The 23,185-nt window shown below is 40.6% G+C and overlaps 1 protein-coding gene across 3 annotated transcripts in view; it reads right to left on the bottom strand.

Moving 5' to 3' along the window:
* Positions 1-749: 749 nt before the first annotated feature.
* Positions 750-23,185, bottom strand: part of LOC129708647 (synaptotagmin-B) — a 525,824-nt gene continuing 503,388 nt past the window's right edge. For all 3 annotated transcript variants that reach the window (XM_055654536.1, XM_055654533.1, XM_055654534.1), the window contains 2 exons: positions 10,379-10,512; positions 750-5,347 (listed from right to left, as the gene is read on the bottom strand). In XM_055654536.1, coding sequence (XP_055510511.1) covers positions 5,141-5,347; positions 10,379-10,512 — 341 coding nt within the window. In that variant the 3' untranslated portion in view covers positions 750-5,140. The remainder of the gene's footprint in view (positions 5,348-10,378; positions 10,513-23,185) is intronic.

Raw genomic sequence — 23,185 nt, forward strand, 5'->3', positions numbered from 1 at the left:
GAATGGACTACAAATTGTTTGAACCCATTTGGCAGTACACTAAACTGGAATCTGTTATCATGGATGCCCTTCATGTTGATGTTTAATGAGCACTGTACCTCATTATAATGACTCATTTATAGAAACAAGGAACTGCAGGTGCTGGTAAATACACAAAAGGATACAAAGTGCTGGAGTAGCTCAGCAGGTCAGGCAGCATCTCTGGAGAAAATGGATAGGTGATGTTTCAGGTCAAGATCCTTCTCCAGTCTGAAGATGGGTCCCGACCTGAAATATCATCTATCCATGTTGTCCAGAGATGCTGCCTGACCTGCTGAGTTGCTCCAGCACTTTTGTGTGCTTTTATGAGACATTTGTAGTTTGGTTTTCAGAGGCATCAATTTTTCAAGTGAATGACGTTCAAATATCTAATCTAAGGCCTTTGGCACATCGGGTTGCCTTTCTTTATTTGCTTGTGGAAAGCAATGCCAAAGTTGTCTTCGTACGGTAGTTCTAGTAGACTTTGATGGTTCCCCAGGGTTGCCAAGAGTTTTTTTTCAGACACATCCACACACAGACCAAATAAAAGGAGTGACCAAAGAGAGTTTTACACTAGAGGAATAAAGTCAATATCTGACTACTGCAGAGTTCCCAACAACAACTAAACTGCGAGGTTCTATGTTCCATGTTCTATTTGAAATGTATCAATATGTGATCCAGCTGGGAAAGCAAATACACAAGAATGGAAAAAAAAATAACAGGGTGTGAAGTTATTTTCACACCCCATAAATAATATATTTATCAATAACTGCCTCTGCCAAAGCTCCTGAACGATCATTCAAAAATAACGTGTTTGTTGAAATACTTAAGGAAGAGAAGTTAAATTATTTTTAAAAATTCATGATGTGGGTTACTAACTAGAAATAACAGAGGGTTTTGATGGCAAATGTAGTATAGACTCAAGTAACCATTGTTTATAACACTATTTACAAAATGTGCCTTCCTTTCATAAGCGTAATATGCATTTTGGATATGTAAGCATCTATATACTGTTCATTTATTTAGTTAATTAAGTACACTTCAAAAATATTTCTCTATTTTTAATATCCTATTGGATGGAACTTTCTTCAATCACATCCACTTTTAGTCATCAGAGGAATGGTTCATAACAGCAAAATGAGTACTGACCATTCCAGATATACAAACAAATCCTGTACCCGAAAGCTGGAAAAATGTATAATTAACCCCACTCAGTAATATATGGTAAACGCACACCAAAAACATTGGAGATGTGATTCAAATGAAGATCTGTGGCATTTATGTCCATTGAAGAGTCATTTTAGCCACCAGTAATGAAGGCTGTGGAGTGCATGTTAGTAGAACTGGTCTTACTGTTGCTTGTATGTTTTTTTGTCCTTACAAACCAGTGATGCTATATTGATTTTCCTTTAAAAAAAATCTGTTGGCAACTACTATAATCATAACCACACTGCTCAGGTTGCATTGCAGGGAGCTGGTAATTTATTTTCCATTTCCCTGTGTGCCAAGACAATTCATTGTGTTGCTCCAGAAAGATGCCATCCATTGATTGAATAAAATCACTGCTCTCTACAGTAATGGCACCAATGCATCTTTCATGCTGCACACAAACACACAGTTTCCACATATGCACTCTGCTCTATAAATGTGGATTCTTTGACCAACTATATATTCAAGTGGTATGACTTTACTGCTTTCTGTCAGTGTTGGTGGGCTCCTTTTTAAGAAAGAAAACCGGAAAAATGAATTTCTTTATGGTTCAGTGCTGAACAAAAATATCGTATTTCAAAACTAAAAGTTGGTGATCTGTTGTATCTAAAACAAAAACCATGATCTAATAGTTTTAAAGTTGACCCCCTTCTTGAAGATTTGGAACAAGCTCTTTTGAAAAACTGGGGATAGTTTAATTAGCACAAAATAATGGCCATTTTGGAAATTAGGGGTAAGGAATCTAAAATGTTGAAAATTGCAGACAATGGGAATCTGAAATAAAAACCGAGATTGTTGGAAATACTTAATAGATCAAGGATAAGAATAAAGTCACTGGAACAGGACGGTACCAACTATGGATTGGAGACTTTTTATAAGTTGCAGATAAACAGCATTATTCAGGATGATTCAGATAATTTTACAAAGTATAACTATGTGCAACAATCAATGGGTGAACTGGTTTGCTGACAGATTCCTTTGGACAGTCTATTAGTGATTTATGACAAGAAATCTGGTCTTTGACTACAAACATTAGCTCCGTTTCTCTTCCCACGAATGTTGCCTGAAATATTAAGCATTTCCAGCACTTTTATGTTTGTTTGAAATTTGTATTTATTTTTGATTTGCACTAAAGTATGATTTATTAGTTGTGGACGCCACTGGAATGCCTTCAGTGAATGCCTTGAAGCTAATTGAAATCTAATTATTATTGATAATATGTCAGCTTTATGAAATGGTGCTTGGGCACATTATCTTTTCAGGCAAGAGTTTGAGCTTTTGAAAAGCATCTTGCTTCAAAATCTCATCTAAAATTAAAGCGTTAACAAACTAGCAACATTAACATTATTCGACTTGGTTGATCGATATATATCAAACATACCTCTATGGCACTTTCTAACTCGCTATTCTATTTTACTAATATCTGCAAAGAAACATTAAACTAACTTCATATGATTATAAGCAAATCCTTCCAAACCAGTGAGTTATTTTCCATGATAGTGTGTGGAATTGCCTGAAATATCGTTCTGTATCCATTTACATGCAAGTTACCCAGTGGTACTTGATGCTGTTGTGTATGAAAACTTGTTCACAATAAAATGGCCGCCCATTCCATCCATATCAATAATGTGGTTGATCTCCGCCTCAGGGGAAGTTGGAGACTTGTTGAGGGACTTGCAGTAGCTTTCAACACCCCCAAATTCACCTCACCACAAATGTGTGCAGAGGCACATGGATTTCTTCTCGGTGTCAATGGCTTCAGTGTACTTAACTACTTGTAATGAGCAAGATGATTGCCTCCCTCAGGGTGTTTGGGGTAAAAAATGGCAATATCTTTATTGCACAAAGAGGGATGCACATCAAAACTATCCACCCAGTACTGTTGCTTCATTGCTTCAACATTTAAAATCAAATCTTCATCCAGAAAAAGGCTTTCATTCTCTCATCCATTTGGCGGGATTATTTTGACTGAGACCTCCATTAAATTCACTTAGAATAAGCATATCTCTTTCATTCCCAAACCAGTTGTAATCACAAGTGCATATTCAAAGGTGAATATGGGGAGTAGAGTAGAATATGGAGGAGAGAGATTATGTATTGTATTCATCATCAGAGGACAGCAAACACCACTAAAGCTGCAAGAAAGACTTGCTCCTTCAGTAACAGTGTATCACAGTGAGGGGTGTCATATACATTTACTTTCCTAATTTTGTAAAAACAGGTTAGAGTTCACCTCTCTCAACACTAGCTTAATACCAAGCAATCAGCCAACATGACTAATGGCAAATAAAAAAGCTTAAGTACATTAATATTAATGTGTCTCTGTACAGTAAAACTTTAATGATTGCAATCTTTTAAAAGCGATAGGTAATATTATAATAATCCATCAAAAAATTCAGTCCTAAGCAGTTTCATTAGTAAGATTTGTTACTGTACAAACAGACCATCAATTTTGACTATCCAAATTGCAATGCATGGTAACTTCTTCAATCGTTTTGAAATCTTAAAGAGATCAGTGCATTTATTCTTTGCGTGTTAATGTTAACTATACATTGCTTTCAGCAATTGTTCCTATCCTAATAGTGTACACACAATGATCAGCAGCAGCAGACTGGCAAAGTGCAACATCACGGTTGGGTAGGTGGGCAGGACATTTGTTGACTTGTTGCTATCCGTCTACTCTTCTTTACATCTCAAACCGGATGATCTGAACAATAAACGTACTGAGAACCCGCTGTGTAAATTAAGCAAACCTTTTTCCCTTAAACCATATTCCACACCAGTTTCACATCTGTATTGTATTATATGTATTATGTAGAATTACCTTTATGGAAAAGGATCTCATAGAGAATTAGATCCAGATTGAAGGTCAAGCTAATTTGAGTTTCCCCTAACACCATGTAGATATCAACGAGGACTATTAATTAACCACTCCTTCAAGGATCCCCAGATACAGCTACTATCCTTTGTTAATTTTGTTTAGATATACTCAATACTGAAAGAGGTCCAATTTCAACATCTACAATGTTTTATTTTTTTCTCCTTGGCCTTTGTATAATGGGGCTTATGTCCTATGAAACCTCTTCCTAATTGAACATTTACAATTTTTTAATTAAAACATTCACAGATGTGCCTTGAATATGTCTCGCCAGCCTCCCTCACTAGACAAATAGCAGTGTCTAAAAAGATTGGAAAGGAAGCTTTCACCATTAGGTTGGACACTAAAAGGCTTCACTTTGTACCATGATGTGATGTCAGTGCTCTACCAGTCTTTGGGTGGTGAATCAAGTGACTGGGTTTTACTTTAGCTCTTCTAGTCTATTGAACATCATGTAAAATACAAGCATCATCATAAAAAATATACAGCAGATGCATGTGATAGTAAACCATGGACAACGTACACCTACACAAATATTGCATTGAACATGCTGTTATTTACAATAGATTATCACCATGCATTATCAACAAGTGTTTTATAATAGAGCTAAAACTGCAGAAAGGAGGAGGGTGCATTTAGAGAAATTTGGAATACAACTTGGAGGCTCAGATGGCTTATTTATTTATTCTGAATTATGATGGTTAATGAGTTCCAAGATGTGTTAACCCTTTGAGTACTGGATTTGCACCTTTCAAAACAGATATTTCACGGATGGTTGACTAAAAAACTGTGCGAAATCATATGGTTTGACTGTTAATGTGATAATGCACAAAAAACAAATTTGTAACTTGTTCTTGTTTGTCACGGAAATCTTAAAAATTGAGAAATAAACTACAAAACACATAAAAGTTGCATATATTTGTCATGGTGCAAAGATGCCCAAGTAACCGCCAAAGGGTTAATGGAGAATGATGCGTAACTGAGGTATTGATAGCATCTGATCAATGGTAAGTTTGTGGTGAGATGGCAATGGTTTCACTTCTTGAGGCCGAGGGCGACGTCGACCTCCTCCTCTGGTTTTAGAGAGTGCCACTGTGCAATAGGCCGTCTTGGGTTCGCCAGCATGTCTGACCAGTGCCGGAGCTCTGTGCCCGAAGCGTTGCTGCCGACAAATATCTTGCCGATGGCGTCGTTCTTCCCGATCTTATCGTAGTCCAAGACCGTGACACAAACCTGTACTTTCTGCACGGAAATCAAAAGAAAACACACGGGATTAGTAATGCGCGAGGGAGGATATGACCAGAGCAACCCTCATTACAGACTTAGATTACTTCTAAGCATCAATTTTAAGCTCAGTAACTCAATAGGGATGAAACTGGAAAGTGCTGGATAACTTAGCTGAAGAAATGTTATTTATCGCAACTGTTAATGTATCACAAAGCAATGAAAGGATTGAGCAGTGCTGTATCCCAGACAACATCAAACATTTATGCTTAGGTCTAGGTTTAGTTTTATCATGTGTACTGAGGTACAGTGAAAAGCATTGTTTTGCATGCTATTGAAACAGATCAGATAGACTATACATAAATATAATCAAGTCAAACGCAAGTACAATAGATAGAGCAAAGATGAAGATACGGAGTGCAGAATATAGTTCTCAGCATGGTAGTGCATCAGTTCCATAGACAAAGTCCAATTTCCACAATGGGGTAGACGTGAGTAGGACTGTACCCTAGCTTATGGAAGGACCATTCATAAGCCTGGTAATGGATGGAAGAAGCTGTTCTTGAGTTTTGTGGTGCGTGCTTTCAAACTCCTGTATTTTCTGCTGGAATGGAGCAAGGAGAAGAAGGAATGGCTGGGATGGGGCAAGACTTTGATTATGTTGGTTGCTTTTTTGAGGGGATAGGTCAAAGGTGGAAAGTTTGGACTGAGTGATGGTCTGGGCCACGTCTACAACTCTGCAATTTCTTGCAGTCTTGGGCAGGTAATCATTTGTATGTCTTCATAATACAGTATCTGCATTACTTATATGGAGATTTTGCTTTGATTAGGAATAAAGATTATTTCTAACGGCGATATGAGGTATAAATATCGTGACTGGTCATGCTGATTAGTTCAGTGCTCAGCCATTTACGGGTAAGTACATCAGCAGCTACAGTGTATGTCTGGGATGAGCTTGGAGACTGATGCTGGTGCACCTGCTCCATTAATGGACTCCATGTGTCGGATTGTATTCTCAATACACTTACATGAAGATTCCTGATCTGGTTCTGTACAGTACTGAGAGCATGCTGACTGGTTGCACCATGGTCTGGTTTGGTACCTTGAACTACCAGGAACCAAGGAGGCTCCAGAAAATGGTACACTTTGCCCAGTCTATCACTTGTACAGGGAAGGGATCGACGGGAGGCATTGCCTCAAAAAGGCAGCTCGTCCCTGGACATGGCCTCACATTATTACCACCATCGAGAAAAAGATGCAGGAGTCTAAAAGCTATGACCTCCAGGTTTTGGAACAGCAACTGTCCAGCAACTTTCATGGAAATCTCTGCCACTGGAGGCCAATTCACTGGATGTTTTCGAGAGTTAGTTTTGCTCTTTGGGCTAACGGAATCAAGGGATATGGGGAAAAAGCAGGAACGGGGTATTGATTTTGGATGATCAGCCATGATCAGGTTGAATGGCGGTGCTGGCTCGAAGGGCCAAATGGCCTACTCCTGCTCCTATTGTCTATAATTCATTGTACTATTGCTTATTGTATAGACATTTGTGGTTTAATGTGTTAGCGGGCCTGTATAGCTGCGGCAAGTAAGAGTTTTATTGTTCTTTTGCTGGCACATATGATATTTAAACACATTCGACAAATATTCGTCACCATTAATATATTCAACGTGTCTGCCTCCACTGCTTTCTGAAGCAGGATCATGACTCGATTGGAGAAGATATTCCTCCTCATTCAGTGTAAGTGGGTGATACAGATTATGTGCAGGCAGATAGAGTAGGACTTGGCATTATGTTAGGCACAGACCTTGTGGGCCGAAGGGCCTGTTCTTGTGCTGCCCTGGTCCATATTCTATACCTTCACCTGGAACCATGTGAGTCTGATCATGCGATCATTCAAACTTTTATGATAGGATTGAGGTTAACAATCAAGTGGCATCCAATTAGATTTAAAAGGCTTGTTGACCATGAAATGTTATCACATTCACACGGGGACATTGCATCAGAATGTAAGGACAATGCATTTGCTGTCACTCAGTCCACATTGCAACCTCAGTAACACTACTATTCATAGGCATATCAGTCACGGAGAAAATCCTGGAACATCAAGTAATGGTTAATCAGCCTCAAAGCATCTGCAGTTAATGAGCCCGAAACAGCTGGTCATTCCTGCCATGGATTTCGGAAATATATTTTGAGGAAGTTTTATGAAGGGTTTTCTAACTGTGACAAATAGGCAGCTCATTTACAATTCTAATATTATTTTGCAAATGCCCAATCAAGCATACCCAACGCAGTTAGTTGTTGCAGATGGATCAAATGTAGTTGAAATGAACCAGATTTGAGACCAGTTTGCCACTGATTGTTTGTTAGGACAAGCATTGGCCCTCTTAGTATCCTGACACATGGACAGCATCAATACTCCTTGGAGACCACAAAGTAATTAATTGTCTACAGTACCTAGTTGCTTCTGCCATGCAAACGGTTTTCAACTGTGTTGTATGTGTACAGTCTTTACTTAAAATCCCATTTTTGGTCCATACAAACTACCAACCTTTGACCTATCCTTCCAGGAGCACTGTCATAATGCAGCAACACATTACCATGTACAAGGCAGAATAATTTTGTTCCACTGCCATGGCTTTTTACAATTATATTTCTGTTTTGCAATCCAGCGATGACAATGGAATATATTCTATGTGTGATTTATTTAAATTGTTTATTGCTTAAGAGCTTATAAATAAAAGATTGCTAGCAGGCCGGGCTTGCATTATATTGATCACTGAGTAAAGATGCAGAAAATATCTGAAGAAATACTAATGAAACATTTATTTCAGTAATGGTCTAAAACCTGTTTATCTTCCATTATTTTCATTAAACCCGGTATGAATATTGAATCATGAAAATGGATGAATTAGACTTTAGCAATACAGCATGGAAACAGGCCCTTCAGCCCACCGGGTCCATGCCAACCAGCGATCACCCAGTACACTAGCACTATCCAACACACCATATAACCATATAACAATTACAGCACGGAAACAGGCCATCTCGGCCCTACAAGTCCATGCCGAACAATTTTTTTTCCCCTTAGTCCCACTTGCCTGCACTCATACCATAACCCTCCATTCCCTTCTCATCCATATGCCTATCCAATTTATTTTTAAATGATACCAATGAACCTGCCTCCACCACTTCCACTGGGAGCTCATTCCACACCGCTACCACTCTCTGCGTAAAGAAGTTCCCCCTCATATTACCCATAAACGTCTGTCCCTTAATTCTGAAGTCATGTCCTCTTGTTTGAATCTTCCCTATTCTCAAAGGGAAAAGCTTGTCCACATCAACTCTGTCTATCCCTCTCATCATTTTAAAGACCTCTATCAGGTCCCCCCCTTAACCTTCTGCGCTCTCCTACACTGGGGACAATTTACAATTTTACCAAAGCCAATTAACCTACAAACCTGCACATTTTCGGAGAGTGGGAGGAAACCGGAGCACCTGGAGAAAACTCACCCTGCCCCAGTGAGAACGTACAAACGCCGTACAGACTGCCCCCTTAGTCAGGATCGAACCCGTGTTTCTGGAGCTGTAAGGCAGCAACTCTACTGCTGCGCCACTGTGCTGTGCCCTAATTACTCAATTAAAATGGAGGAAATATCCGATCGGTCAGGGAGTAGCTGTGGAGGAATTAGCAAACTAATGGTTCAATTCAAAATCCTTCATCAAATCTTCTTTAGTGGATGGAGCTTTATTTTGCCACTCACATCCCCCATATGATCTCCTTGTATTGCAATATGTCCATCTGAAACACAGGTCCTGCCATGGGATTTGGTTTAGTTTAGTTCAGAGATGTAGCATGGAAACAGGCCCTTCAGCCCACCGAGTCCATGCTAACCTTTGATCACCCGTTCACACCAGTTCTGTGTTATCCCACTTTACCATCTACTCAAGGGGCAATTGTACAGAGGTCAATTGACCTACAAACCCATACATCTTTGGGATATGGGAAGAAACTGGAGCACCCAGAGGAAACCCACAAGGTCACAGAGAACATGCAAACTCCACTCTACAGCAATCGAGGTCAGGATCAGACCCGTGTCTCTGGCGCTGTGAGGCAGCAGATCTATCAGCTGTGCCACCAAGCCATCCACACTCTCTTAGAAACTCTGTAGACAATAACTTATCTGTGATTTCAGCCTCCATCTCAAATCATCTCAGTTTTCAAATGGCATTGCCTCAGCCCCATCTATCAAACACTCACCCTTTATTCAAGGTTATCCACAACCCTTACCATCTCATTCTCTGAGACCAAGGTATCTTTGACCAATTCCTTCCATTAGTCTCCATTTCAATTGTCCCCTAACAATCTATTTCCTTCCACTCTCACCCAGATCTACAACTATTTCCTTAAAGGTGGCTGTTGGTATCAAGAAAATACATTTTAATTTGCTGATTGTCAAATGCTTAGTAAGGGGGGGAACCTTACTAGTGGGAGAGTCTAGGACCAGAGGTCATAGCCTCAGAATTAAAGGATGTTCCTTTAAGAAGTAGATGAGGAGGAATTTCTTTAGTGAGAGGGTGGTGAATCTGTGGAATTCATTGCCACAGAACGCCATGGAGGCCAAGTCAATGGATTTTATTTTTAAGGCAGAGATTGATGTACTCTTGATTAGTACAGGTGTCAGGGGTTATGAGGATAAGGCAGGAGAATGGGGTTAGGAGGAAGGGATAGATCAGTTATGATTAAATGGCCGAGTAGATTTGATGGACCAAATGGCCTAATTCTGCTCCTATCATTATGAACATGAATCTGGATCAAAGCTTGCACAAAAAAATACGTTAATAATTTCATTATAATGATCCTATATTATTTAGATCTGAGAAGAAGTAGTGAGGAAAGTAACATTCATCTTCACAAATGTAACTAGCTTAGACAAATGCATTTTCTAAACGCAATGTATCTTTAACCTGTGGAGGTTATTTGGTATTTAGCTGATCAGGTGATTCTCGTTTGCTTCATTCTCTTAAAAAAGCGAAATATTTGTACCTGTATCTGTTCAAATGGAATTTCAAAGCTGAACGACTCATTGTAGTAAGGGTTCAGAGTGTTTTTCTTGACTGTAGTTTTCTTTTTCTTGAGCCGTTTTCCATTCTGCAGCAGATGTATCTTTACATAAGGATCTGAAAAATAAAATTGCCATTCCTTAGTAACCCATTGGAAAGTAAGAAATTAAAACAGGATTGATGTTCAATCGACTATCGTTGCTTCAAATGATTTATACTTGGTCTTCTCATGGAAGGTGTGTACACACAATAATCTATCTGATTACAAATCGATCCCACTGATGATAAACCCACAATTTGCAATGAAATTCCATCAACAAAATCTAATTCCAGAAGCAGCATTGCATCACATTTGTTGCATATTCTCCATGCAACACGAGTTGCTGGAATTGCATTCTCTGCAGCATTCCAATTTAATGTATAACACAAAGTGCTGGACTCTAAAGACTTACAGGTTTGTAGGTCAGTAGGTTAATTGTGTTGTTGGTTAATTGGCATCGGTAAAATTATAAATTGTCCCTTGTATGTAAGATAGTGGTAGTGGTCGCTGGTTGGTGCAGACTTGGTGGGCTGAAGGGCTGTCTGCGCAGTATCTCTGAAGTCTGGTCAGACGGTGCATTGGAACTATTTCAGGCAGTGACTTTTCCAGTGTTGCCGTGTGATGACAAGATGGTTTTGGGATGCGTGGATTGGGATTAAAATAATAATCTAAATAACTGAAGTCTCAGAATCCAACTCTGCCAATCATAAATGACACACACATCATTTGATATAAAACTATTTTGTTTTTATAACTGGTGAGAGGCTTTTTTTGCTAACCTGGTTTTGCCCATAAAACTAATAAAAGGAGATTTCACATGTGCTATCCAGAGGGAATTGGAATAAGGTACAGTCTGATTCTCCGCCACCTCACTGTGGACATTGGACTTTGTGTCTGGAACTGTTATGCTATAATGCTGAGCACTATATTCGGGTGTTTGTATCTTTTCGTGTTTTGGAGATACAGCGCGGAAACAGGCCCTTTGGTCCACCATGCCTGCATCGACTAGCAAGCCCCGCACATTAACAAACACACGAGGGACAAGTTTACATTTACACCACACCAATTAACCTACAAACCTGGACGTCTTTAGAGTGTGGGGAGAATCCAAAGATTTCGGAGAAAACCCACGCGTCCACTGGGAGAACGTACAAACTCCGTACAGACAGCTCCCATTGTTGGAATCGAAGCCAGGTTAGGCAGCAACTCTACTTCTGTTCCACCGTGCCTCCCTCTGCTGTGCCATCGTGCTGCCTTTAGTGCCCTACCTATTGTATTTGAGTTTGACTTTATTGTATTACTGTACAGTATTATATAATTTAACTGAATAGCATGCGAAGCAAGCCTTTCTCTGTACTTCGGTAGACATGCCAATAATAAACTTAAACCTAAACTTAAATGCACAGCACACAAACAGGACCTTTCGGCTCACCTTGTCCATGCTGCATTTGACACCTACCTACGCTATTCCCAATTGCCTGCATTTACAGTATGTCAGTATTCCTCTATGCCTTTCCTATCTGAATACCTGTCCAAATACATTTTAAACTGGGTATATACAATATCCAGAAAGGAGAATTGGAAGAGCCTTGAGGAAACAATGGGTGAATGGTGTCAACTCAGCCCCGTGACGTACATGTGTACTGCTGCAGTCGATCTGTGTACAGATTGAACAAAATGGAAACAAGGAACTGCAGATGATGGTTTACACAAAACGACACAAAGTTCTGGAGTAACTCAATGGGTCGGGCAGCATCTCAGGAGAATGTGGATAGGTGACGTTTTGGATCGGGCCAGTCTGAAGAAGGCTCCCAATCTGAAACACCACCCAACCATGTTCTCTAGAGATGCTGCCTGACCTGCCTAGTTACTCCAGCACTTTGTGCCCAATTCTGTACGAATTGACTTCACAAGAGCGTAGTTTCTGTGCTGATTCATTTTGCAAGAGTTAGTAGCGACCAGTTTCAACATATTCCATTTTATTCCCAAAGTGTTCCAATCCAAGTTCATTCCAGTACTGCTTTTGTTTTTCTTTTTCTTAAATCACATTATCTGTCAGACAGTTGAGCTAGTGATGGGTGTGATTAGTTTGTGCCTAGCCAGCTGGACTAGGGAGAGATATTTTACGGTGGTGCTCTAATCCCAAAGCATCTTACTTTATTGATCAATGCAATTCCTTCAATCATTAGCAAGCAGTTTAGAATGATCGGCAGTTCTGGGGATTAAATAGACAACCATCTGTTTCTGAAATGACTTCCAAAAATCACACACAACGGGAGTCACTGAGGTGTGTGGTGCATGAAAAAAATGGTTCCTTGCCTTAAACAGCTGGAATGCAAGAGTCTCTTCCTTTAGTATCCCTGGAGTCACAAGCTTCTGATATTGAAAACAAGTATTAAATTAAACTGGAGATATAGGGAACTGCAGAAGCTGGAACCTTCAGCAAAATCTAAAGTGCTGGAGGAACTCAGCATATCAGGCAGCATCTGTGCAGAGAACGCATAAGGGTCCCGCCTTGAAACATTGGCCAGTCTGAAGAAGGATCCCGACCTGAAATGTCACCTGCTCATTCCCTCCGCAGATGTTGCCTAACTCACTGAATTCCACCAGGACTTTGTGTTTTGCACTGCTGCAGAGAATGCTGATGACCTTGCCGAGGCAGCGTGAAGTGTAAATGGAGCCAATAAAAGGGAGGTTGGTTTGTGTGATGGCCTGGGGTGCGTCCACAATTCATTGCAATTTCTTGCTGTCTTGGGTGGAGCTGATCCCAAACAATGCAGTGATGGATCCCGATAAAATGCTTTCTACGGCGCATCTGTAGAAGTCGGCGAGTGTTGTGTATTAAACTGCAAAAAACATCCCTCAGATCTGATAACTATCTTGAGTATGAAGCAGAGTTGATAGGTTTTGCACTGCACTCTACAGAAATGTGCTGACACAGTTACAATCATTTAATATTCTGAAGGCTGGTTGCTGCTACCATTGACAACAGGGAGAGAAATAAGAGATTGGCTGCATTTTTAATTAATTTTTATTCTCCTGACATTGAAAAACGTCTTCATATCCTCAGCTGCTACCTTGCTTTCTCTTTCAGCTGAGTGATGCAGTTTAAACCGGGAGTGTGTGATTAATTGTAGGAAGGACTTTCAGACTGAATACCCACAGTGAGGTGATTAATAAAACAAATGTACAACGTTAATCCTGGCAAACTCCTGTCTGATGCAGATTCAATCAAATGATATGCGGTTATTTGCAATCCTTTGATGACTTGCTGTTTGGACTGGAACAGCACCAGAAGCTAATTTGACCTAATTTCTTAAGATTATTCAAAATGTGGAAATGTGCTGCCATCTAGTTAGTGAAAATGTTCAAAACTAGGCTGGAAAACACAGCTTCCATTCTGTTTTATTTTCCTCTATCACTGTCAGATATTTCTGATAGATGATGTTATCTTGTATTTCAATTATTCAATTCAATGGCACTTTATGGTCTGATGTACAGTACCTAGGCGTAGTGTTTTAGCATGTAACCTAGTAAAATCATACTGCAGACTTCACCTAGGCAGTGCACTAAAAGACACCACGTTTCTGGAGCTGACAAAGTTTCAACAGTTCTCAGTGCAGTCATATCTTCTTGCCGTTGCACCTGGCTGCAGATGGTCCCCCTGCTGCGTCCCCTCTTTGTTCATGGCAGTCCCCTGCCAGGCGCCCCTATGCTCTCGACAGCCCTACTTGCTTTTGGCAGCCCTCCTCACTCTCGGCGGTGTGGGTCCTCCAAAGCTCACGGTGGCCCACTGCTGGTTTGCTCTCGGCAGCCCACCCACTGGGTCGTTGGGCTCTACGGCAAATCTCAGGAGACTTCTGCCACCGCAGAGCTGATCTCATGAGCCTTCTGCCTTTTATCAGATGCTTGGTTGTTGTATCTGCAGAAGGTGCTCACCCGAGCTGAAAGATGGCCCTTGGGCACCAGCATGCCCATGAGACCATGCCTCGGTGCTAAACCTGTAAAATGTGGGCATTAGTGACTTGCTGAATGTCACAACCAACTCTGCTCTCGTGACCGTATGTGGACTTTCTATCAGGTGCCACCAGGTGGCACTCTCCCTGCCTCAATAGTCGACAGTCAAAATCCACTTGCCACCACAAACAGTGCAATAAACTTGTTTCTACCTTGTTTTTGAACGCAGATTGTAAAAAGGTCACTGATTGGCCTGATGTTCATATTAACACCTGAAGGATATGTCATACAATCATAGTTATACAGCATGGAATAAGGCCCTTCGGCCCAACATGTCCATGCCAACCAACATGCCTCATTTACACTTGACCTACCTGCCTGTGTTTGACACATGTCCCTCTAAACCATTTCTATCCATGTACCTGTCCAAATGTATTTTAAATGACATTATAGTACCTGCCTCAACTACTCTTTCTGGCAGCACGTTCCATATACCCACCACCCTCTGTGTGAAAAAGTTGCCCTGCATGTTCCTGTTACATTTTCCAATCGCACCTTAAATCTATGTCCTCGATTCTTGATTCCCTTACTCTAAGTAAAATACTCTGTGCATTTACGCTATCTATTCGTCACATGATCTTATACACTTCTATAAGATCAACCCTTATCCTGCCCTCCAAGGAATAAAGTCCTAGACCCTCCCCCTATAGCTCAGGTCCTCATGTCCTGGCAACATCCTTGTAAATCTTCTCTGCACTATTTCCAATTTTTTTTGTGTTTATTTTATTAGAAGTTAATACAGTACAAAACAGTACAGTGGAAACTAATTTTAGGTGCCAACTATGTCATACCGTAATCCATTCTATGTACAACCTCTAGTTTTATGTTTTGAGAAGGAAGTAAGCAAGACAAGAAAAATAAAACAATAGAAAGGGGAAAAAGAGGAAAAATAGATGGTAGAGAATAGAAAAACGTGAAGTGTGTATATTAAAAAAAAAAGAAAAAGTGGAAAGTAGAAATAGGAGAGAAGGCCCCTTAAAAGAGAAATTTTCAAATCTTTATTCGGAGATTTCCAACTATTTCCAACTTAAAGACATATTTCCTGTAACAGTGTGACCACCCAAAACTGTACACATTAAAACCAAATGAGGCTCACCAACATCTTGTACAACTGTAACATGACATCCCAACTTCTATACTTAAAACCCTGACTGATGAAGACAAATGAGGTGAAAACATTCTTGACCACCCTATCTACCTGTGACACCAGTCTCTGAAGAAGGGTCTCAACCCAAAACGTCACCCATACCTTCTCTCCAGAGATGCTGTATTTCCCACTGACATACTACAGCATTCTGTGTCTGTTTCAGGTAGGTAGGGTGTGTCTGTCTCAGTCCTGCAACTCCAGTTTGAATATCAAATTTATCGGCTTTTAAAAAACGACACAATATGCTGGACCAGCTCAGCAGGTCAGGCAGCATCTTGGTAGAACACGGATAGGTGATGTTTTGGACCCTTCCTCAAACTGATTGCAGTGGGGAGGGGAGAACGCTGGAAGAGTAGAGAGGCGGGACAAAGCCTGACAACTTATAGGTGGATAGACACAAAATGCTGCAGTAAATGTCTCAGTGGGACAGGCAGCAACTCTGGAGAGAAGGAATGGGTGACGTTTCGGGTCAAGATGCTTCTTCAGACTCATCCGACCTGAAACGTCACCCATTCCTTCTCTCCAGAGATGCTGCCTGTCCCGCTGAGTTATTCCAGAATTTTGTGTCTATGTTTGATTTAACCCAGCATCTGCAGTTCCTTCCTACAGAACTTATAGGTGGCGGACTGGGTCTAAAAATATTGGTTGCCAGGAGACAAAGGGGGCCCACTTTATAAGGGGCCCACTTGCCATCGGGCAAGCTGACACCCTGGCCAGTCCGACACTGCAGGTGAGCCTCTTTTTATTTGTGTGGGACTAAAACGAACATAAGGAATGGAAGCAGAAGTTGGCCAATGTGCTCTTGTGCCTGGTCTGTTCTTAACCATATAACCATATAACCATATAACAATTACAGCACGGAAACAGGCCATCTCGGCCCTACAAGTCCGTGCCGAACAAATTTTTTTTCCCCTTAGTCCCACCTGCCTGCACTCATACCATAACCCTCCATTCCCTTCTCATCCATATGCCTATCCAATTTATTTTTAAATGATACCAATGAACCTGCCTCCACCACTTCCACTGGAAGCTCATTCCACACCGCCACCACTCTCTGAGTAAAGAAGTTCCCCCTCATATTACCCCTAAACTTCTGTCCCTTAATTCTGAAGTCATGTCCTCTTGTTTGAATCTTCCCTATTCTCAAAGTTGCTGAAACCCAGGCAACATTCTAGTAAATCTCCTCTGTACTCTCTCTATTTTGTTGACATCCTTCCTATAATTGGGCGACCAAAATTGTACACCATACTCCAGATTTGGTCTCTCCAATGCCTTGTACAATTTTAACATTACATCCCAGCTTCTATACTCAATTTGTTCTTAATAGTTTCATGGCTGATTTTTTTTAACTTCGGTGCCATTTTCCTGAACAAACCCTTGATCGTGTTGATTTCTAAAAAAATTATTAATCGCTGCCTTAGAGCCTTTGTGACAAGGTATTGAATAAAGAATTTTAAACAATTCATATCGACTCAGTGATGCACCCACAGGAAACCCACACGGTCACAGGGACTACATGTAAAACACCACCCGAGGTCAGGATCGGACCATGGTCTCAGGTAGTGTGAGGCAGCAGCTCTACCAGCTGTGCCACTGTTGCCACTGGGCTGCCAGATTTGCTCTCCTCAACCTTAGAACAGCAGCTCTCTGTAAACAGAGATTAGCACCTGGTGAGTTCCTTAACATTGGCACCAGTAGCAGTAGCAACGGGTTTGACTGCAGGGCTGCCTCATTACAAATGTGTGCAGTATAATTATTTTATTAGCTCTGCTTTGCAGAGGGAGCAAGGCTGAGAAGAGCAAATTTGGTTAAACTCGATTAAATAAGCAATGTTTGAAACCTGCAGAAAAATACAAAAGTATTTAGAACAGTAAATATAAAAATATTTGGAATTTGGGTAAAAAGTAGAGTGTTACTGAGATGTACAGATGTAGTGTTATGATCCTAGTCATATATATTTCACAGTGATCGTTATATTGCAACTTATCTTTCATTTTGAATGGTAACCTATGGATTCATAATTTGGAAGCTTCATCTTTATACAAACGCTAGATGATGCAGTAAAGTTAAATTAAAAAATATATATATTTTTGCAGTATTATTACCCCCATTAACACGAGGTATCATTCGAGAGCAAATATCCAGGATTGAGGGGGAGCATCTTTCCTAAACTATGTTTAAGGAATTAATGGATGGTACGATGACAAGGCAGGAAAAGGAAGCCTGTTTGAAAGACTGTCAAATAAATGAGCACATTTGGGGGCATATCCATTAATAATTTATGTTAAAATGTGTTTTGTGTGTTCCGTTGCTTTGTTTTTTATTTGTATGACTGACTTGGCAAATTAAATTTGGTGATCTTATCCCTTTAATGCTGAGTCTGAGCTCTCTCTACTCACAAATGTCTATACCTTGCACTTCAGATAAATCATTGACAACGTACAGAGAAATAATCATAAATCCCTATGATATTTCTATCTGTAAGTAAAACGTTGTCAAATTTTTTAAATAGTGGACTATCACATGAAACATTAGTAAAGATTTTACATCTTGAAGCAGAAACGTATTACTTCTGCACAGTATCCATTTTCCAGGATACTTAATTCTATGTCAGAGAAATCCTACCATGATTCTGCTGGGATCCCATGTGATGAAAGGGTTTTATAGGGTGGATGGAAATGTGGTGTTTCCATTTCCAGTTGAATCAATACTCAAGGGTCATGTTTAAATGTATTAATAAATCCATATAGAATTCAGGAAAGATCTCTGCATTTAGAAAATGGTGAGAATGTGGGATTCATTATGACTTGGAAGAGTTGAGTGTGAAGGACCAGCACACTACAATGATGTTTTTAGAGTCTTTAGTCTTTACTTTAGACTTGACTTTAGAGATACAGCATGGAAACCGGCCCCTTGGCCCACCAAGTCTGTGCCAACCAATAATTAGCCTGAAGACTGCAACGACCAGGTACAGGAATAGCTACTTCCCCACAGCCATCACGCTATTAAACCTGACTTGGACAAAACCCTGAACATTAATAACCCATCATCTGTTATTTGCACTTTATCAGTTTATTTATTCATGTGTTTTGTAGTCAATGCCTACTATATTCTGTTGTGCTGAAGCAAAGCAAGAATTTCATTGTCCTATCAGGGACACATGACAATAAACTCGCTTGAACTTGAACTAATCACCCTGTATGCTGGCACTATCCTACACTTACCAGGGGCAGTTTACAATTTTATCAAAGCCAATGAACCTACAAATCTATACGTCTTTGGATAGTAAAAAAAAACTCTGTTCCATTTTTTCAAGAATTTTAACCATCTCAATCGAATCATCCATTAACCTTTATTTTTCTTCTATCAAGAATAGCCACATTTCTTTGTCCTCCTTTAAATTTCTGCATAACTGCAGCAACATCTGTGAATTCTTAACATGTGGAACCCTACATACAACACTTCAAGTACAATTTAGAGCTAATCTGAAGGGCAGCATAGTGATGCAGGAGTATCGTTGCTGCCTTACAGCGGCAGAGACCCGGGTTCATTCCTGACTATGAGTGGCTGTACGGAGTTTGCATGTTCTCCCTGTGACCGCGTGGGTTTCCTCCAGGTGCTCCGGTTTCCTCCCACACTCCAAAGACATGCAGATCTGTAGGTCAAGTTGCTTGGGTCAAATTATAAATTGCCCTTAGTGTGTAGGATAGTGCTAGTGTACGGGGCGATCGCTGGTCGACACAGACTTGGTGGGCTGAAGGGCCTGTTTCCACACTATATATCTAAAACTAGAACTAAAACTAAATGTCATTAGTGCAGTGTTCCCCTGGATTATCACTGAATCGGTTTCTCCATTCAGCTCCTGCCAGCCTCACTCCAACCTTCCCCCCCCCTCACTCCCCCCTCCTCCCCCCCCCCCCCCTCCCCCCCCCCCTCCCCCCCCCCCCCCCCAAACCCCCATAGGTGTAATACAATATTGTGCACAACGATTTTAAATTGGAGAGACACAAGATTGATTGAATAATAATAGTCTAACCAGAGAAACACATCTCACACCTGTACATGAAGTAAATTGGTATAGATTGTAACTAAAAGCTTTTGCAAACTAAGAACCATCACGACCAGTAACCATCACGGAGCAGATAGAATGCCAGACTCACTGACGCTCTGCTGTGTGGCTCCCTTATTTGTGGCCTTTTGAAAAGTAGAATGGATGAAGACATTTGGGATAATGGGACCATTAAGTATTTTAAATCATTTTAGCCATCTTAAATCATTTTTTCTATTTAGTCTACCACTCTCACAATAAATTAACCACTTTGAACTCCAGAATGGCTTTGATAGAGTGTGGTCTACCTGAGAACAGTAGTATTTACATGACAAAAAACTAAGCCTTTGCTACATTTGGCAGCCTCAAATTCATTTAAGCGAGAGTCGCTGAAGGTGTATAGAAGTGGGAAATAATCTGAAATATTATTTTGACTTGCAATTTAGACCAAATTCTAGCACTTCACGATGGCACATTTAACCAGGTAAGGACACAAAGTGCTCGAGTAACTCAATGGGTCAGGCAGTGTCTCTGGAGAACATAGGGAGGTGACATTACTGGTCTGGATCGTCCTTCTTCAGACAGCAGGCTAGAAATCCAAGACAGACACAAAAGGCTGGAGTAAGTAAAAGAGGCTATCTTTGGATTGTAGGAGGAAACCGGAGCACCCAGAGAAAACCCACGCGGTCACGGGGAGGATGTACAAGCTGCTTATGCCCCTGTCCCACTTAGGAAACCTGGACGGAAACCTCTGGAGACTTTGCGCAAGGTTTCCGTGCGGTTCCCGGAGGTTTTTGTCAGTCTCCCTACCTGCTTCCAATCCCTGCAACCACCTGCAACCTCCGGGAACCGCACGGAAACCTTGGGTGGGGCGCGAAGTCTCCAGAGGTTTCTGTGCAGGTTTCCTAAGTGGGACAGGGGCATAATAGACAGCACCCATATCAGGATAAAATCTGCTGCTGTAAGGCAGCAACTCTACCACTGTATCTCATTCTACCATTACAGTTGCTCAACAACACCAACCCTGGTTCGATTAGGTGTGCACAATGGCATGCTGGGTATAAGCCAGGTGGAACTAACAGTGGCATCCAACCCTGGTGAATGTGCTACACAGATCTACCTGGGTGCTAAACTGCAAAGCAAACTGCAGTATAACAAGCTGAATCAATGGATCAGATCAAAGCTCTGAAGTTCTGCTCCATTTTTTCATAAACAATGACTGGAGTCAGACGTCTAGCAAAGAAAGATGGCGATGTTTCTATGAGGTCAAACATCCCAATTCCAGGACTTCACTATAGAAAACAAGAGGTACTGCAGATGCTCGAATCTTGCATAGAACACACAATTCTGGAGTAACTCAACGGGTCAGGCAGCATCTCTGGAGGACATGGATAAGGAATGCTTATGGTCCACTCTGAAGAAGGGTCTTGACCCAAAACATCAGCTATCCATGTTCTCCAGGAAAACTGCCTGATCTGTAGAGATGGTCCAGCACTTTGTGTTCTATTTCATCTTAGGAGTTCCTCAAGGCAGTGTATTGGATATGACCGCCATCAATTGCTTCTTTTCCATCACCAGGTCAGAACCAGGGATATTTATTGATTATTATGCAATATTCAAATCTATTTGCTGCTCCTCAGAAAATAAGGCAGTCAGATCTGGCAGAATAGGTATGGGCTATTTGATCCGTGGCAAATAAAATTTGCATTAAGAATGCCAGACACTGATTGTCTGCAACCACCGAATCTTAAAATTCTATAACATTACCATCACCCACCATCAACATCCACGTAATGGGTCAAATATTTGCCTTAATGTATACCCTAATTTTTTTTTAACAAATTAAAACTCATATCCTGTCATGAAATACTAATAAATGAGACACTCTAATCAAGAAAATATAATCTTTCACTAAAAAAAGATTGTCATGTTTGTTTTAAAAGAACCAATAAGAACCAATTATGTTGTCGATCTTGGAACACATATAGACCAGACCAAGTAAAAATGACAGGATTCTTTCTTTGGAGGATGTAAGTGAACCATAAATGAGGACGTAAGGTTCAGGGGTTATGGGGAGAAGGCAGGAGAATGGGATTGAGAGGGAAAGATAGATCAGCCATGATTGAATGGTGGAGTAGGCCCGATGGCTTGAATGGCCTAATTCTGCTCCTACAACTTATGAACATAAACCAGGTGAGTTTTTAATGACTATCCTATCATCGCATGGGTACTGTTAATAGAACTAGCGATTTAAACAAATATTATGGATTTATTGAATTTAAATTTCACAACTGCTATGGTGGGATTTGAACACATTTCTCTCCTTTACAACAGGACTTCAGAAGTACTTGATAGGCTGCAAAACCGCTTCAAACAATCTAAACACTGATTTTTCTAATCTTTTTTCACACTTAATGTTATGCATTTCTTTTCAGTCAGGATTGAAATTAATTTCTAATTTGCCTGACTAATTACATAGAAACCATAAATCAATGTTCAAAGTGTTCACTGTGTTCCTCCTGCTTTACTTATTGCTGTCCAAATGTAACAAGTCTATGTGCAGAGAAATGAAAGAGCAAAGCTTTCCCCTCGATATGCTAGTTGCACATTGATTGTTTATAATGAGCAGGCTTATGATCCCACTGAGCTTTGTATAGATTGCTGAGAAAAACTCCAATTCCACAAAAGCAAAAGGAACGTATGCATAGAACATTTAAAATAAACCAAGAAGATTGTGGAGATATTATACAAATCAGATAGCATCTGTGATCATTGATCAGTTCAGGTGAGGTTTTAAAGGGCCTGTCCCACTTGGTGTTTTTTTGGCAACTGCCGGCATCATTGACTGACGTATCAGGTCACCGAACAATTTGCGGCGGTGACTCGGCGTGATTACGTATGACACGTGGTATTTTTTCAATTCTCTCACATTTTATAGCCAGTGGCAGGAAAAGTTGATAATTTTGAAAAGATGAAACTTGGTTTTTCACATTTCAACTCATAAAGTCATGCATTCTGGAGTCATGGAGCACAGAAATAGGCACTGTGGCTCACAAATCGATGCGGACCATCAAATATGCATCTAGACTCATCCCATTTGCCAGCGGTTGATTCATAGCCCTTTATGCCTTAGAAGTTCAAGTGCAGATATTTCTTAAATGTTATGCATGTATCTGGTTCCCAAACCCACTTCAGAAAGTAAATTCCAGATTGCAAGTATCCTCTGAGTGAAAAGATTTGTCATCAATTCCCCTCTAGACCTTTTAGGCCTTATCCTAAATCTGCGCCCTCTAATATTAGACACCTCTGAGTGGGGAATAGTTTCCTACCATCTTCTCTATCTGTGGCTTTCATGATTTTGTACACTTCTCTCAGGTGACCTCCTCTAGTCCATGAGAAACAAATGCAGCCTATCCAGCTTCTTCCAGAACAGTCCATCCCAGGAATCTCCTCTGCCCTCTCGTCAGAGGAGTTACATCTTCACTAGAGTGTGGTGACCAAAACTATAGAGATGTGGCCAATGTCTTTAAAGGTTGTA

This window comes from Leucoraja erinacea, chromosome 24, assembly GCF_028641065.1.
Source record: "Leucoraja erinacea ecotype New England chromosome 24, Leri_hhj_1, whole genome shotgun sequence".
Taxonomy (NCBI): Eukaryota; Metazoa; Chordata; class Chondrichthyes; order Rajiformes; family Rajidae; genus Leucoraja; species Leucoraja erinaceus.